The 19,382-nt window shown below is 42.3% G+C and overlaps 1 protein-coding gene across 4 annotated transcripts in view; it reads right to left on the bottom strand.

Moving 5' to 3' along the window:
* The window catches only part of TBXAS1 (thromboxane A synthase 1), a 197,746-nt gene that overhangs the window by 86,272 nt on the left and 92,092 nt on the right, over positions 1 to 19,382 (bottom strand). For all 4 annotated transcript variants that reach the window (XM_005550924.5, XM_045388252.2, XM_074036134.1 and 1 more), the window contains one exon: positions 2,251 to 2,367. In XM_005550924.5, the coding sequence (XP_005550981.2) occupies positions 2,251 to 2,367 (117 nt within the window). The remainder of the gene's footprint in view (positions 1 to 2,250; positions 2,368 to 19,382) is intronic.

Raw genomic sequence — 19,382 nt, 5'->3', positions numbered from 1 at the left:
GTTTTAGTTTTAAGATGCAGGCCGTTCCTTCCCATTCTCCCGTGAATCCTCAATAGAGAACACAGATCGGAGTGAGCAGGGCTAATGGCTGCAGTGGAAGCAGGAGCCACTTTCCTCGCATGTCCTCGTGGGGAACTTCTGCTGGTCGTGGTTCCCAATACTGGCTTTACATGACAATCACCTGGGGAGCCTGAAAAAAATATCCTCAAACGCAGGCTGCATCCCAAAGCAAACCAACTGAATCAGAATTTCTAGGTGTGGGGCCCAGGCAGCAACAGTTTTCAGAGTCCCCCAAGTAATCCTGGTGGACCCCACTGACCAACGGCTGCATCTGTGTCACTGCATCTCCTGCTGTCTATGCTGTATCAGACCCAGTCTGGGAGGAAGGAACTGAGCATATGTGGGCCACGGGCCAGCCCCGATGGCATCTGCCACCCCCCTGCAATTGTCCCATTCTGGGTGAAGTATTAGCATAGCAAGCCCATGTGATCAGATGGGGACTCTATCTTTCAAACAGCTTTACCAGTAAGATAAGAGAAAATTTTATTTCCTTTGCCTACAACCTGTTTCCATACCTCAGTTGGTTCCAAACGTAGGCAGAAAATAGAGAAGTGTTGCTTCTGACCCTCCCCCACCCCCCAGCTTTCCACCAAGGCCCCGTTTGCTATACTTCCCCTTCCTGCACCCTCCAGACAGCCCCTGGCACAGTCCTAGGTGGCCTCCGAGCACCACTGGAAAATCACATGGAGGTAGCAAGCGGTCAGGCAGAGACGCGAAGAGCACTCTGGAGCTGGATTCTGAGTTTGGCTCTGCTGCTTACTAGCTATGAGACTGGGAGCACGCTACTTAATCTCTCTGTGCCTAGTTTCCTCCTCTGTAAACCAGGTTAGTAATAATAAGTATGACAGTATTTATCTCGCAGGAGTGTGGTGAAGAGGCAGTGTGTTAGTCTAAATGGGCAACCCTTGGAACCTGACTCTGAGCTGTGAGTGTGTGCTGGCGCTGCGTACAGAGGCAGGCTCTGCCCCCAAACATCAACAGCTACCCATGGAAATGCAAATCAAAACCTCATTGAAAATGGGAGGGATCACTAGTTTCTGAGTGTGTTTAATTGGATATTACGAGGTGTGGAACTCCCTCCTCTTCTGGGGGACTTCAGAAGATTTATAGGAATTCAATCAGGACCATATGGGTGAGCATCTTGAGCTTAAGCTAAAAGGAGCTTTCATTTTTATTGAACTGAAGACAGGCTACTCTGGAACATCCAGACAGGGTGGATGGCAGAAGCCCAGGGCACTCCAGCCAAGCTTTGGAAACTCCCTTGCTCTAGAGATGCCTGTGTACCTGAGACTGGAGCTAAAGAAGCCCCTTAGCCCCTTCATATCATAAGGGGTCAAGTTCTCTCTCCCTTGTGGTTGCAGAATTCAGAACAGCGAACACCAAAGCCAGACCAGCTTTGAGCTGCCAGGCTCAGATACAAAACACAGCAGTCAGGATCTGGTGTGTGAGACATCGGTCTGGATCCATACAAACACCAGGTTTTGGGTGCACAGCTGATAGGAAAGAGTGGGTCATTGAGTAGGGAAAAGAGAGTGTCCAGGGCCTTAGAGAGCTGGTAGCATCTTGTGGAGCCTGCCCTTCCCTTGAACTTGGCCTGGAGGTTAACTTGGGTGTTCCTGCCTGCCATGATCGCCCACTCCTCCCCAGTCATTCACTGCCATCACCTCCCTATTTAAGATTCGATTGGCAACTCACTTTTGTTTCATGCTGTTCTCTAGTTTCTTGCTATGTAAAGTGTGGTTCACTGTCCGGAAACAATGAAATTACCTGGCAGGGTGTTATAAACGCAGACTCTTAAGCCACCCTGGCCCTCTTGAGTCAGAGCCTGCATTGTAGCCAGATCCCCAGGTGATCCATTATGCATGACAGTCCAGCAGACACTTACAGTTTCCTCCTGGGGTCCCCAAAGCGCCTCAAGCTTTATCTCTGGACACAGGCGAATGCCCTGTGTACTTGTTGACTCACAATTCATTTATGGCAACTGGGGATGTGGGAGGCTGGAGAAATGAAAGATACTCAACACAGGGTGTGGTGCTTTCTGCATAATAGAGAGGTCTGAAGGTCCCAGTGGGCAAGGCATTTCGATGTGTCACCTGGGCAAGTCATGCAACATGAACTGGCTCTCATCACGATTTGGACAGAAGAAACCTGCTCAGTAAGAGAAGAGAGTTTGCATTTCTCATGTCTTACCTCGTTCAGCTTTTCAGGACTGAAAGCAGACATCAGGGCACCTCTGACCTCTTCCCATCTTTTGTCACGTAAAAACAGAACGCTGTCGGCTACCGACTTGAACTCCAAACCCGACGCCTGTTGGGAAGTAGCAAGCAGAGGGTCAGGACTCAGAGAGTCAAAGCCACCTTGGTGGCAATACAGGTCCATGACAAACACCCTGGTTAAAGTCCATCGATGGCCAACAAGTTAGGAGGCTGCTCTTGCAAGGATACAGAGGAAGAATATAAAGGCTCACAGGCAATGATAGAAAGAATCATGGCCAGGGCCCAGAGGGAGCAGATGGGCAAGCTCTGGTGGCTCAGTTGTACCTGCTACGATGTGGTCATCATCATACGCACAACTCAATGGCTTCTGTGTGTTCTGCAGTCCCCCTACTGAGCGAGGATTCCCTGAAGACAAACAAGGCACGCTTCCCGGAGATGGCCTAGTCTTTCTTGGTAATTAGTATCATGTGTGAACTTCGTGGCACAGGGTTTTGTGTGACTGGATTGGTTAGGTTGGACCCGGAGTTGACAGACTCACTCATCTGGACCCTTGTTGTATGGGTTGAGGGAGAGGGAAGGGGGAAAAGGAAAGACCTTCAGAAGCATGTGCCAGGACAGCTGCTTCCAAGAGCGTGCCTGCCATCATGTTTCTGTGTTCTATCAGTCATTCATTTTTTTCTCAGTCAGCCACCAGTGGTTGGTAGCCTAATATTGTGTTATGGGATGAATTCGGCCCCCCACCCCAAACTTCATATATTTAAATCCTGACCCCAAGAACTACAGAATGTAACTGTGCAGTCAGCCTTCTATATCTGGGCATTCTGCATCTGTGGATTTAACCAATCCTGAATCAAAAATATTCAGAAAAAATTTCACCAAGTTCCGAAAAGCAAAACTTGAATTTGCCCTGTACAGAGAACTACATTGAATCCATGTATATGAAGTGATGTGTAGGCATTGTATTAGGTATTATAAGTAATCCAAAGTTGATTTAAAGCATACAGAAGGATGTACGTAGGTTATATGCAAATACTATGCCATTTTATATCAGAAACTTAAGCATCCACAAATTTTGGTGTCCTGAGCAAGGGTGGGTACTGGAACCAATCCCATGAGATACTGAGGGATGGCTGTATTTGGAGATAAGGTCTTTGAAGAGGTAATTAAGGCCGGGAGTGGAGACTCACGCCTGTAATCCCAGGACTTTGGGAGGCCGAGGCGGGTGGATCACCTGAGGTCAGGAGTTTGAGACCAGCCTGGCCAACATGGTGAAACCCCCTGTCTACTAAAAATACAAAAATTAGCCAGGCATGGTGGTAGGCACCTGTAATCCCAGCTACTTGGGAGGCTGAGGCAGGGAGAATTGCTCAAACCCAGGAGGCGGAGGTTGCAGTGAGCTGAGACTGCACTACTGCACTCCAGCCTAGGCAACAGAGCAAGACTCTGTCTCAAAAAAAGAGATAATTAAGGTAAAATAAGTTCATTAGGGTGGGTCCTAATCCAACATGACTGGGGTGCTTATTAGAAGAGGAGATTGGGACAGAGACACACACAGAGGGAAGACCATGTGAGGATATAGGGAGAAGACAGCCATGCACAGGTCAAAGAGAGAGGTCTCTGGAGAAACCAACACTACTGACACCTTGACTTCAGGCTTCTGGTCTTCAGCACTGTGGGAAAATCAATTTCTATTGTTTAAACCCCCAGTCTATGGTTGGTTGGTATAGTAGCCTAGTAAACTAATTCAGGGTTCAAGAAGTTGTCTATACCGTCTTGAATGAAAAAGACTTTGCGGCCGGGCATGGTGGCTCACGCCTATAATCTCAGCACTTTGGGAGGCCTAGGCGGGTGGATCACCTGAGGTTGCAGTGAGCCGAGATCGCACCACTGCACTCCAGCCTGGGGGACAAGAATGAAACTTCATCTCAAAAATAAAAAATAAAAAAAGAAAGAAAAGAAAAAGACTGCGTTGGCCCTCATGAGTTAGCAGTCTAGAGGGGAAGCAGAGAGTAAACTCTTAAGCTAACCATTAGACGGAAAGTGAATTTTCCTGGAGGGAAAGTGTATTTCTTGGAGAAAGTATATTTTCCTGGAGGGAAAATGGGGCAAGGTGGGACATCGGTAGGGAACATGGTTGGGAGGCTTCTCTGAGGTGAGCACTTTGGTCTCCTCATTCCTTCTTCCCAGGCCATTCTGTTTCTTTCTATAACCAACCGTCCCACTAAGTGGTCAAAAATGGAGCCCCCACCATTGGTCAGAGTGTCGCCAGCCTGCAGGTTCCAGGCTGTGGGGAGACAGGGGGTTGGGGGCCCAAGCAGTCTCAGAACCACGTGTGCTGCATGGTGACGCTATTTCTTTTCACTGTTTTAATTATAGCTGAAACATGAAGCCAGTCATCAGAATTCAAAAGCCTTGTAAAAACTCCTATTTAGAGGAAAATTATAATTTTCTGATAAAATATGAACACTCAAAATAAGCCATAAAACATAACTGCAAAGTATCTAGAGGGGAGTTAATTATATATTAGAACCAAGATGCTGGGATATTTTTTCTGCAGAGGAATACCTCTCTATATTTAGAAGGAAATTCTTTAGGAGCGCCATGGCCACTCAAGAGAATTATGGTTTTATGGAATTTGGGGAACATAATCCATTTGTTTGGGTTCCAGAGTTGAAGGAGGAAATCATACATTATGTGTATTTATGTAGTGGCAAGATGCAGTCCTGTGGCACACTACATGGAATAAAGCATTTAACTCCAAGGAAAGTGGGGTGATGGTTTACGTGGTTCTGATGAGACGGAATAAATTAGAGCTAAGAGTGAAGACTGACTGGATCTTGTACCTATCCTTAAGACTTAAGGGTGAATTTACACTATTTTTTTCTTGCACCTGAAAGACAAATGTAGTCCTCCTTGCAATATGTCAGCATGGCCTTCAAGTATCTTTCTCACCAGCCTGCCATGACACTGTGCTCCTCTGGGCCTGGAAATTCCATTAGAATCCTCCATTTTTTAATGAAATCATTTGGGGCTATTGGTTATTGCAATGTTTTGATTTCTGAAAAGATTTTATTTATTTTTTTGAAACAGGGTCTTGCTCTGTCACCCAGGCAGTAGTGCACTGGTGTGATCATGGCCACTGGAACTCCAAACTTCTGGGCTCAAGCAATCCTACCCTCTCAGTCTCCTGAGTGGCTGGGACTAGAGGCACATGCCACCATGTCAGACTGATTTTTAAGTTTTTTTGTAGAGATGGTGTCTCACTATGTTGACCAGGCTGATGTTGAACTCCTAGCCTCAAGGGATCCTCCCACCTTGGTCTCCCAAAGTGATGGGATTACAGGCATGAGCCACTGTGCCTGGCCTCTTTTCGTTTCTAGATGTCCCACGTTAAGAGGAAGTTGATCATTTCAAAAGAGCAGTCAGATGGTGTGGGCACATTGAATCATGTCATATATGAAATAGTTGTCAGATTTTGGAATTTTAAACTGGAAAAGAGAAGATTTGGAAGATCAGATAGTGGTACTTAGGCATGTGCCCAATAAATATTTATTGAATACATACTGCATGGGAGAGGGAATTTAGGGTTTTTTTTTTTTTTTTTTTTGGTGATCTTGAGAAGTGGAATTGTGTTTAATAGGGGAAACTATGGGGAAAATTTCAGCTTATCTGAAGGAGAACTATTCCAATAGTCAACAGACAAAATTATTCAAAGATAAGATAACCTGCCTTGAGCGATGAGCTTCACACTCCTGGTGACTATTCCACTTCTTGGAAATCCTGTACCCAAGGCTTGAGCATGCAGAGGGGTTTGGTCTACAAGCCTTGCAAGAAGTTTTTCAACTCTGATACTTCAGGTATGGAAAGTCACTGCAGACACTCTTTTTCTATTAGTTTGCCTACACATTGATTTAAAAAACTGTGGTAAAATACACGTAACGTAAAATTCACCATCTTAACCTTCTTTTTTTTTTTTTTTTGAGATGGAGTCTTGCTCTGTTGCCCAGGCTGGAGTGCAGTGGCACAATCTCGGCTCACTGCAAGCTCCGCCTCCTGGGTTCACGCCATTCTCCTGCCTCAGCCTCCCGAATAGCTGGGACTACAGGCGCCCCATCTTAACCATTTTTAAGAGTACAGTTTGGTGGTATTAAGTACACTCACATGGTTGTGCTACTATCACCAGCATTCCTCCACAGAACTTTTTTCATCTTGCAAAAGTGAAACTCTGTGTCTATTCAACAATAGTTTCCATGCCCCCTCCATACCTCCCGCCTGTCCACATATGTTCATTGTCTAGATTTACTGAAAGATGCCTTGAAAGAGACAAAGGATTTCCCCCAAAGGAATGAGTGATATGGTTTGGCTGTGTCCCCACCCACATCTCATCTTGAATTGTACCTCCCACAATTCCCACGTGTGGTGGGAGGGACCTGGTGGGAGGAAATTGGATCATGGGATCAGGGCTTTCCTATGTTGTTCTTGTGGCAGTGAATAAGTCTCACAAGATCTGATGGTTTTATAAAGGAGAGTTTCCCTGAACAGATCCTCTTCTCTTGTCTGCTGCCATGTGAGGCGTGCCTTTCCCCTTCTGCCATGTTTGGGAGGCCTCCCTAGTCACGTGGAACTGTGAGTCCATTAAACTCCTTTCTTTTGTAAATTGCCCAGTCTCAGGTAGGTCTTTATCAGCAGTGTGAAAAATGGACTAATTCAATGAGTAACAAGACTGGTAAGTGTGATGGAAGCCAGACTGTGCATTTCATGCAGGAAGGGGACTCTGCAGAAAGGAGGTCCAGGGACATAGCTTTCTAGGCTCCTGTCTGTCAGCCTAGCTGTGTCCCAAGCCTCCAACCACTCTCTGGTCAGGGGCTTCCAGACGGCAGGCCATGACCAGTCATGAAATCAATGCCATGAGTGGCAACCAGCATTTAAAAAAAGGAGACAAAGAGACAAGAGATAGACAAGATTAGAAAATACAGAGGAGCATTTAACGTCAGGGAAAGTATTTTGTGGTTATTGAACTTGTTCAAGATGTGTGTGTGTGTGTGTGTGTGTATGTGTATGTGTGTGTGCATGTGTGTGTGTGTATGCGTGTGTGTATGTGTATGTGTGTGTATGTGCGTGTGTGTGTGTGTGTATTCTGTGTCAAAATGTGAATGTGTTTCTTACTGTAGATCATAGTCAAAAAAGTTTGAAAAACTGAAACTAACCCAAACCTCAAACCCGGGAGTTGTTCTCTCTCAAGGACAATCTTGTCAGTCACAACTATTAAACCTCTCTTTGATTGGCCAACTCTCTCCATCTCCACAGCCGCCACCCTGGCTGAGGTCACCATTATCTCAGCCCCTAACTGATTTCCCTGCCCTCAGCCTTGTCACACCCATCTGTACTCCACCCTGTAGTCAGTGAGATCTTTCTAAAGACAAATCTAGCCCTATCCTCCTGCAAACTCCCTAACTTGGTTTATGAGGCCTGGTATGTGCTGGCCAGTTCCCCATCCCTTTCTGAACACAAAGCCCAAAGGAGTTCCTTAACTTCCCAATCCCTCGTAGAGTCTGAAGTCACAGGGCTTTCTGGAAGCTCGGGTTGCATTTGCTACTCTGGGATGGGCAGGATAATGCAGTGGTAAGAACATTGCCTCTACAGTCAGATGCCTGGGTTCAAATCTTGGCTCCGTGTGACTCTGAGAGCTGACCTCTCTGGTTTGACCTCTCTACAGTGTTTCAGTCTGTAAAATGGGGATAATAACATTACCAACCTCTTAGGATAGTTGTCAGGCTTCACTGACTTCACAAATATTTATTCAGTGCCTGGTATGTGCTAGGCCCTAATTTAGGTGCTAAGGATACATCTGTGAACAAAATGAAGCTCCGTGTCCTCACAGAGCTTGCATTCTAGTGGGAGAAGGTGGACAATAAGCATGAGAAATACACTGGACGGTACAGTAGGATGGGGTGAGGCGTGTTATTAAATTGGTCAGTTGGCACTGGGCTCCTACATAGGTGAGATTTGTGCAAAGCCTCGAAGGAGCTGGGGGTTTGGTGGGCATGGGAAACATTAGAGCAAAGGCATCATGTGTGTGAGGACCCTCAGGGACGTGGCACGGCTGGAGGGGAGGGATGGAGGCAGGCCAGAGAGGGCATGGGGACCTGTGTGTGGAGGGCCTCCAGAACCTTGGTAGGATTTTTACTGCACATGACACAGGTGGTCATAGCAGAGTTTCGAACAGAGACATATCTGAGCTGACTTCTGTTTTAAAGAATCTCGCTGTTAGGTGTTGAGAATCAACTGTGAAGAGCCAGGATGGAGGCAGGTAGAGCCATCAGGAGGAAGCACAGTGGCCAGGAGAGAGCGGGGGTGGAGGCTCAGGCCAGGGAGCTGGACACAGATATGGGGAGAAATGATCAGCTTGGCATGCTTTGAAGGTAGAGCCAACAGGATTTCCTGATGGACTGGATGTGAGGTGGGAGAGAGAAAGACAGGAGTCAAGGATGACTCCAAGGGTTTTGGACTGAGCCATCGGAATGATGAATGCAGTTAATACATTTACAGCTATTAGATATGAGTTCTAAATTTCTTTTCGAAGAATCGATATGTCAGTATGTTCAATTCTTTGCCTTCTACTTTTAAACTTAACTTCCTCACAAAGCAACCTGTTTTGATTACCTGCTCCACCCTGATTCACTTCAATCACCTGCTCCACTCTGACTCATTCTGATTTCCTACTCTACCCTGACTCATTCCGATTACCTGCTCTGTCATAGCCATTTTTCCAGCCAAACCACTCACCCCATCACTCTCTTTAAATTAGCCAATCGGAATTAGTTTAGCCTGTGCGGTCTAATCCCAGCCAATAAGGGAAGGACACAATAGCAGGGGCCACGTGAGTCAGGGATAAGAACCCCTTCCCCTCCCTTGTCCAAGTGTGCGCTCATCATTGCTCCATCTGTGAGGGCATACCCTTCTATAGAAGTAACTTGCCTTGCTGGGAATTAAAAAGAAAAATTTATATTCTTGTGCTATTTCTTTTGCGGCACCAAAACTTTATTTATAACACAGCTTTTAGGACAGTCCTTGGCACGTGGTGTTGAGATGATGTCGCGTTATTCCCTTAGATCCTTGACTATGTCATCTCTCTAGGGTCTGGTCCTTCTCGTGAGCTGTTTTTCTCTTTCTCTGAAACTCTAGATCCCTCTCCAACCTCCTTTCTCCTTTGCCTGCTAACTCCTATTCACTTTCATGAACACAGTTTAGAGAACATCTCCTGAGGGAAGCCTTATTGACTGGACTTCATCCCAAGGACTTCGTGCAGATAACAGCTTACTCCCATTTTAAAAAGATTTTTTAAAAAAGTGATCCTTAGGGGCAAGTTCACTGATAAGTAATGTTTACTCATTCTTTTTTTCCCCCCATAGGGACAGATCTATAGATGTGGGAAGCAAAACGTTTGTGATTTCCAAGCACAATCTTATGGGGAAAGAGGAGAAGCAACAGGTTGGTGGTTTCATGGCTGACAGAACACAAAAGACAAATAAAACTCTATTAATCTGGAATCAAATAGAGACCCACAGATTTCTACACTTATCCCAGTCCAATTGAACATTTTATTTGTTATTTTCACAATGAACTACTGATCTGCAGAAATCACAGCTGAGAATAATTAATGTGCAGAGTCATGATTTAACATTAATCTGGATCATCCCATGAGCCAGCATAAACTGAGCCCCAAACCAGATAAAGACTTACAAGAAAGAAAAATTATAAGCCAATGTCACTCATGAACACAGACAGAAAAGTTGTAAACAAAATATTAGCTAATATAACTCAGTGATAAATTACAAGAATAATTCATTAAGACCAAGTGGGACTTACTCCAAGAATGCAACTTTGATAATCAATGTAACTTGTTGCATTAACAGAATAAAAGAGAAAACCACATACAATCTCAAGAGATGCAGAAAAATATTGATAAAAAGTGACACCTATTCATAATAACAACTTTCAGTGAACTATGAATATAAGGAGACTTCCTTCACCTAAAAATGACATTTACAAAAACACCTGCAGTTAACATTATATTTAACAGTGAAATGGTTAACATTTTCTGAGGCTGGAAACAAGATAAGTATGTCCATTATTACACTTGTATTTGACATCGTAGAGAGGTCAATAAGGCAAGAAAAATAAATAAAATTTGTAAAAATTGGAATGGAAGAAGTAAAACTGTATTTATTTGTAGATAACATGATTGTATAACACAGAATATTTGAGAAATATCTATAAATAAACTTCTAGATTCAATATTGAGCTTAAAAATATTATTGGATACAAATTTAATATACAAAAATTTATTTCTACACACGGGCAACAAACTACCGAAAAACGACGTTTTAAAAATGTAACTTACAATAACAGTAAAACTATTAAATATCTACAAATACATTTGACTAAGGATGTACAAAAGACCTGTAGTCTGGAACTATAAAATATTGCTAAGATAAATTTAAAATACCTAAATATATAGAGGTTCCACATTCATAGTTTGGAAAATTCAATATTGTTACGATGTCAATTCTTCAAAACTTAACAAGATTATTATGGTACTGTAGTTGTGTTGTGTAAACGACTAATATCTTAAGTAGAAAGATGAAAAGATGAACCAATTGAAAATAATAACTACAACAACTTTTCAAGATGTAGACAGTACAATAAGATATAAACAAGAAAAAGTTAAAAAGTGGGAAGATGATGTTAAAGTGTAGAGTTTTTGTCAGTTTTATTTTTGTTTGTTTATGCAATCCATGTTAAGTTGTCATCAGTTTAAAATAATGGGTTACAAGATTATTTGCAAACTATGATAACCTCAAATCTAAAAACACACAATAGATACACAAAACTGTGTCTGTTCTCATGCCTATAATCCCAGAACTTTGGCTGGGGCAGGCAGAGCACTTGAGGCCAGGAGTTTGAGACCAGCCTGGCCAACATGGTGAAATCCTGTCTCTATGAAAAAAATAAAAATAAAAATAAAAATAAAAAATAGCCGGGTGTGGTGGTTCACACCTGTAATCCAAGCTACTTGGGTGGTTGAGGCATGAGAATTGCTTGAACCTGAGAGGCGGAGGTTGCAGTGAGCTGAGATCACGCCACTGCACTCCAGCCTGGGTGACAGAGTGAGACTGTCTCAAAAAGAAAAAACCAAAACAAACAAACAGAAAAAAACTAGAAATCAATAAGAAGAGGAATTTTGGAAACTATACAAACACATGGAAATTAAACAATGTTCCTGAATGACCATTGGGTCAATGAAGAGATTAAGAGAGAAATTGAAAAATTTCTGGAAACAAATTATAATGGAAACACAATGTACCAAAACCAATGGGATATGACAAAAGCAGTACTAGGAGGAAGATTTATAGTTATAAGTGCCTACAGCAAAAAAGTAGAAAAATTCAAATAAACAACCTAATGATACATCTTAAAGAACTAGAAAAGCAAGAGCTAAAGCCAAAGTTGGTAGAAAAAAAAAAAAGAAAGAAAGAAAGAATAAAGATCAGAGCAGAAACAAATGAAATTGAAATGAAGAAAACAATACAAAAGATTGACAAAACAAAAAGTTGGTTTTTTGAAAAGATAAACAAAATTGACAAACCTTTAGCCAGACTAAGAAAAAAAGAAAGAAGGCTCAAGTAAATAAAATCAGAGATGAAAAAAGAGACATTATAACATTATACTCAAAGGATCATTAGCAGCTACTATGGGCAACTGTATGCAAATAAATTGGAAAAATTCAATGTCCCTTCATAATAAAAACCCTTAAAAAAGAGCATAGAAGGATCATCAATCAACGTAACAAAAGCCATTTACAACAGACCCACAGTATCATACTGAATGGGGAAAAACTAAAAACCTTTCCTCCAAGATCTGGAACATGACAAGGATGCCCACTTTCACCACTGTTATTCAACATAGTACTGGAAGTCCTAGCTAGAGTAATCAGGCAAGAGAATGAAATAAAGGTATCCAAATTGGAAAGGAAGAAGTCAAATTATCTCTGTTTACAGATGATATGATCTTATATTTAGAAAAACCTAAAGATTCCACCAAAAAGCTATTAGATCTCATAAATGAATTCAGTAAAGTTGCAAGGTACAAAATCAACATACAAAAATCAGCAGCATTTCTATATGCCAACAGTGAACAATCTGAAAAAGAAACCAAGAAAGCAATCTAATTTACAATAGCTACAAATAAAATGAAATACTTAGGAATTAACTTTACTGAAGAAGTAAAAGATCTCTACAATGAAAACTGTAAAACACTGACACAAGAAATTGAAGATACAAAAAAAAGGAAAGATATTCCATATTCATGAATTGGAAGAATCAATATTGTTAAAATGTACATATTACCTAAAACAATCTATAGATTCAATGCAATCTCTATCAAAAGAGTGACATTCCTCACAGAAATAGAAAAAACAATGCCAAAATATGTATGGAACCACGAAAGACCCAGAATAGCCAAAGCCACCCTGAGCAAAATGAACAGAACTGGAGGAATCACATTACTTGACTTCTAATTATATGACAGAGCTATAGTAACTAAAATAGCATGGCTCTAGCATAAAACCAGACACATAGACCAATGGAATAGAATAGAAAACCCACAAACAAATCCATACATCTACAGTGAACTCATTTTGACAAAGGTGCCAAGAAGAACCATTGAGAAAAGGATAGTCTCTTCAATAAATGGTGCTGGGAAAAGTGGATATCCATATGAAGAATAATGAAACTAGACCCCTATCTCTCACCATATACAAAAATTGAATCAAAATGGATTAAAGACTTAAATATGAGTCCTCAAACTATGAAACTACTAAAAGAAAACACTTGAGAAAATATCTAGGACATTGAACTGGGCAAAGATATCTTGAGTAATACCCCACAAGCACAGGCAACCAACACAAAAAAGGGAAAATGAGATTGCATCAAGTTAAAAAGCTTCTGCACAGCAAAGGAAACAATCAGCAAAGTGAAGAGACAAGCCACAGACTGGGAGGAGGTATTTGCAAACTACCCATCTGGCAAGGGAATAATAACCAGAACATAGACGGAGCTCAAACAACTCTACAGGAAAAAAATCTAATAATCCTATTAAAAACGTGCAAAAGATCTGAATAGACAGTTAAAAGAAAAAAGACATACAAATGGCAAACAGGCAAATGAAAAGGTACTCAACATCACTGGTCATCAGAGAAATGCAAATCAAAACTACAAAGAAATATCATCTCACCCCAGTTAAAATGGCTTATAGCCAAAAGGCACGCAATAACACATGCTGCCAAGGACATGGAGAACAGGGAACCCACATACACTGTTGGTGCAAATGTAAATTAGGACAATCACTACGGAGAACAGTTTGGAGGCTCCTCAAAAATCTAAGAAAACTAAAAATAGAGCTACCATATGATCCAGCAATCCCACTGCTAGGTATATACCCCAAAGAAAGGAAATCAGTGTATCAAAGTGATATCTGCACACCCATGTTTATTGCAGCACTGTTCACAAGAGCCAAATTTGGAAGCACCTAAGTATCCATTAACAGACAACTGCATAAAGAAAACGTGGTACATATATACAATGGGAGTACAATTCAGCCATAAAAAAGAATAAAAGCCTGTCATTTGCAACAACGTGGATAGAATTGGAGGTCATTTTGTTAAATGAAATAAGCCAGGCACGGAAGGACAAAATTGGCATGTTCTCACTTATTTGTAGGAGCTAAAAATTAAAACAATTGAACTCATAGAGACAGTAGAATGATAGTTACCAGAGGCTGGGAAGAGTAGTGAAAGAATGTCAGGGGAGGTGGGGATGGTTAATGGATGGAAAAAAAAATAGAAAAAATGAATAAGAGCTAGTATTTGGTGACTATAGTCAATAACAATTTATTTGTATGTTTTAAAATAACCAAAAGATCAGCATCGCCCTTCCATGCGGTGAGGACAGAGGAAGAAGATGGGCATCCATGAATCAGGAAGCAGGACCTCAGCAAACGTGGACTCTGCTGGCACCTTGACCATTGGCTTTCCAGCCTCCAGAACTGTGAGAAATAAGTATCAGTTGCTTATGAGCTACCTGGTCTAAGCTATGTTGTTATAGTAGTCTGAACAGACTAAAATGCCAGGCATTCACTCATTGCAGCAGGTTGGGCTTAACATTCCGTTGTCAGAGCTATTTTTCAAGTCTGTAGGGACAATGATTAACTTGTAGAATTTTGTCTCATGGGAATGCAAACTAGTTTCTGTCCAGCGGAACAGATAATCCCACAGGTTATAGTTTATGGCCCTGTTGGACATTAATCAGTTCCACACCTGTACCAGCAATGTATAAAATTGCCAATCTAGAACTAGTTTCTCTAATGCTTATAATATCTTATTAATTACCACATTTTACATGTGCCCTTATAATTAATGAGTTAACTAAATCTTTGACATATTTTCAGTTTGTGTCTGCATTAAGAGTCATGATTTTACCTTTCTGAAAATTATACCTTTTTTTTTTTTTTGAGACGGAGTCTGGCTCTGTGGCCCAGGCTGGAGTGCAGTGGCGCGATCTCGGCTCACTGCAAGCTCCGCCTCCCGGGTTCACGCCATTCTCCTGCCTCAGCCTCCCGAGTAGCTGGGACTACAGGCGCCCACAACCGCGCCCGGCTAATTTTTTGTATTTTTAGTAGAGACGGGGTTTCACCGTGGTCTCGATCTCCTGACCTTGTGATCCGCCCGCCTCGGCCTCCCAAAGTGCTGGGATTACAGGCGTGAGCCACCGCGCCCGGCTGAAAATTATACCTTAACAATGACTAAGATGAAATCGATATAAACATTTTAAAAATTCTAATTATTGGAACCAGCCTTTCAAACACACAATTACAGAAATTGACTTTCTTTTTCTAACCAAACCAACTAAGTAGAAGAAACAGGTTGGGTTTTATCTTCTTTCCTGTTCTGGTTGGAGATGCTAATTATGTTACAGGAAACGGGTCCCAATCCAGACCCCAAGAGAGGGTTCTTGGATCGTGCACAAGAAAGAATTCGAGGAGAATCCATAAAGTGAAAGCAAGTTTGTCAGGGAAGTCAAGAAACAAAAGAATGGCTACTGCCTGGGCAAAGCAGCAGCATGAGCTGCTTGATTGAGTATACTTATAGTTATTTCTTGATTATATGCTAAGTAAGGGTTGGGTTATTCATGAGTTTTTCAGCAAAAAGGTGGACAATTCCGAGAACTGTTGGTTTTGGCAACTTTTTTTTTTTTTTTTTTTTTTTTTTTTGAGACGGAGTCTCGCTGTGTCTCCCAGGCTGGAGTGCAGTGGCCGGATCTCAGCTCACTGCAAGCTCCGCCTCCCGGGTTCACGCCATTCTCCCACCTCAGCCTCCCAAGTAGCTGGGACTACAGGCGCCCGCCACCTCGCCCGGCTAGTTTTTTGTATTTTTAGTAGAGACGGGGTTTCACCATGTTGGCCAGGATAGTCTCGATCTCCTGACCTCGTGATCCACCCACCTCGGCCTCCCAAAGTGCTGGGATTACAGGCTTGAGCCACCGCTCCCGGCCGGTTTTGGCAACTTCTTTACCAAAACCTGTTATATCAGCAAAGTCTTTGTGACCCATATCTTGTGCCGACCTCCTATCTCATCCTGTGACTAAGAATGCCTAAACCTCCTGGGAATGCAGCCTAGTAGGTCTCAGCCTTATTTCACTCAGCCCCTATTCAAAATGGGGCTGGCTCTGGTTCAAATGCCTCTGACAATTAGACTCAATCAGTCAACAAAAATAACAACAAAAAGGTTTCCTGGGAGAGCTCTCTACACCCATGAGATGGGCCCAATCTTCACCAACTTTACAAAAATGAGAAAAAGGAAAGACCCAGTGTTAAAATTCGTCTTGGAAGCAGTGATTTCTCTAAGCTTCTGGAGGAAGACCAGACCATCTTCCAGGTGATCTCGAGTGGATCAAGGACTGGAACATAGTCCCTTTGCAGCCATGGTGGAAAGGACCTCAGACCGTCATCCTGACCACCCCCACAGCTATAAAGGTAGAAGGAATCCCAGCCTGGATCCACCACAGCGTGTGAAACCTGCAGCCGATGAAACCTGGGAGGCAAAACTGAGCCCGGACAACCCCTGCAAGTGACTCTGAGGAGGACGACAAGCCCTGCTCCAGTCACACCTGGAAGCTGACTGGTCTATGCACGGCCGAAGCATGAGAAGAATCATCATGGGACTCATTTTTCTCATAATTTGGACTTGTAAATACTTCCACTGATTTTCCCCACATGGAAGACTGTTCTCAGTGTACACATCAGGTTACCAATGTAGGGCAACAAGTTAAAACAATATTTCTGTTCTATAGTTACTATGAATGCCTAAGAACTTTAAAAGGAACATGTTTATGTAAGGACACTCAGTACAAGGTATGTAGCCCAGGAAACAACTGACCAGCTGTGTGTTATGACCTCTCTGAGCCTCCCATGTCCACAGTTTTTGAAATAAGATTAAGGACTGAAGACTGGTGGGGACTCATAAATGATACAAGTAAAGTATTAGCCAGAACAGAAGAAAAAGGGGGGCCCAAATGCATAATCTTGAAATCTGAAAAAAAAAAAAAAAAAAAAAAGATCAGCATCATAAGACAGGGCAAGAAAATAAAAGATTATAATTGGATTGTTTGTAACACAAAGAAAGGAAAAATGCTTGAGATGATGGACACCCCATTTACCCTGATGTGATTATTACACATTGCATGCTTGTATCAAAATATTTCGTATACCCCATAAATGTATACACCTACTACATACTCATAAAAATTAAAAGTTAAAAAAATGTAAAAAATTGACAAGCTGATTCCTGTAAACATATATATGGAACCAAAAGAACTAGAATAACCACGAGAATTTACACTGCTATCTCTCTCTCTCTCTCTGTCTCTCTCTCTTTGTCTCTCTGTCTCTGTCTCTCTCTCGGACAGAGTCTCACTCTGTTGCTCAAGCTGAAGTGCAGTGGCAGAATCATGGCTCGCTGCAACCTACACCTCCTGGGCTTAAGCAATTTTCTCACCTCAGCCTTCTGAGTAGCTGGGACTACAGGTGTGCACCACCATGCCTGGCTAATTAGAACCATTTTTTTTTTTTTTTAGTAGAGACAGGTATGTTACCCAGGCTGATCTCAAACTCCTGGCCTCAAACAATTCCCCCACCTTGGCCTCCCAAAAATTATAGGCATTAGCCATAGTGCCTGGCCACACTGCCATCTTTCAAGATCGATGACAGAGCCGTACTATTTAAGAGAGTGTGATATCGTGATATTGGTGCAAGGATAAACAAAAAGACCAACGAACTGGACTAGAGTCCAGAAGTAGACTCACACATACGATGTCTTGATTTATGACACAGGTGCTGTTCAATTCAGGGGGGAATGGGTGGTCTTTTCAACAATGGTACTGGGGCAATTGGATATCAATAGAGAGAAAAAAAAATGAGCCTTGATCCATACCTTACTCTATACACAAAAGTTAACTGGAGATAGATCATAGTCCCAATAGTGAAAGGTAGAACCATGATGCTTCCAAGAGAATATCTTTGTGACCTTGTATATAAGGCAAGAGTTCTTAAAGAGCATACCAAAAGCAATACCACAGAAGAAGATTTTGATAAATTGGACTTTATTATCAAAGGTTATTATTAAGAAATATAACACACAAACCATGGACTGGGAGAAGATATTCACAACACGTTTATCTGACAAAAGACTCAGGGCAGAACACACAAAGAGCAACAAGTCAATCAGAAAAAGTCAAACACCTTAAAATAACAGTGGGGGAGGGGCAAAGACTCAACAGGCACATTGTAAAGGAGACTATTCAAATGGCCAGAGAGCAAATGAAAAAGTTCTCAGCCGGGTGTGGTGGCTCACGCCTGTCATCCCAGCACTTTGGGAGGCCAAGGCGGGCAGATCACCTGAGGTCGGGAGATCGAGACCAACCTGACCAACATGGAGAAACTCCATCTCTACTAAAAATACAAAAATTAGCCAGGCATGGTGGTGCATGTCTGTAATCCCAGCTACTCGGAGGCTGAGGCAGGAGAATTGCTTGAACCCAGGAGGTGGTGGTTGTGGTGAGCCGAGATTGCACCATTGCACTCCAGCCTGGGCAGCAAAAGTGAAACTCCATCTTAAAAAAAAAAAAAAAGAAAAAGAAAAAGTTCTCAATGTCGTGGTCATCAGATAAATACAAATTAAAACTGCAGTGAGATACCACTACTATCCAGCCCCTGGAATAGTTACGATGAAAAATAATGGCAAGATGAAAGTGCTGGCTAAGATTGGAACAACTAGAGCTCCACTTTATGGGAGTATAAATTGGCTCAACCACTTTGGAAAACTGTTTGGCAGTACGTACAAAAATCCACCACACACCTACTCTCATGGGTTAGCAATGCCACTCCTAAGTTTTCAAGTTTTCATAAATGCCTGTTGATATATTAACCTAATTCATAATAGCAAAAAACTGGAAACCTAAATGTTTACTGTCAGAGGAATAGATTGTGGTGTTTCTATACATTGGAATGCTACATAGCAATGAAAAATGCAAACTATGTTCACGGTCTTGCTCTGTCCCCAGGCTGCAGTGCAATGGCACGATCATAGCTCACTATAGCCTCAAATTCCTGGGATCAAGGCATTCTCTTCCCTCAGTCTCCTGATTACCTGGGACTACAGGCACACACCACAGCGCTTGGCTAATTTTTAAATTTTTTTTTTTATAGCGACAGGGGTCTCACTTTGTTGCCCAGGCCGGTCTTGAATTCCTGGGCTCAAGCAATCTTCCTGCCTCAGCCTCCCAAGGTACGAGATTACAAGACTGAGCCACCACACCTGGCTATATTAATCTTAATACATGGCGTGGATGACTCTTACAGACACTATGTTGAGCAAAAGATGCCAGAACAAAAGGACGCATACTGCAAGTTTACATTTATGTGAAGTTCAACAGCAGGAAAAGAGAACTCTATACAAATCGATGTCAGACGAGTGGTTTTCTCTGGATGGTA

This window comes from Macaca fascicularis, chromosome 3 (assembly GCF_037993035.2).
Source record: "Macaca fascicularis isolate 582-1 chromosome 3, T2T-MFA8v1.1".
NCBI classification, from domain to species: domain Eukaryota; kingdom Metazoa; phylum Chordata; class Mammalia; order Primates; family Cercopithecidae; genus Macaca; species Macaca fascicularis.
The sequence above is the reverse complement of the archived record's forward strand: the minus strand, read 5'-3'. Positions and strand labels throughout refer to the sequence as shown.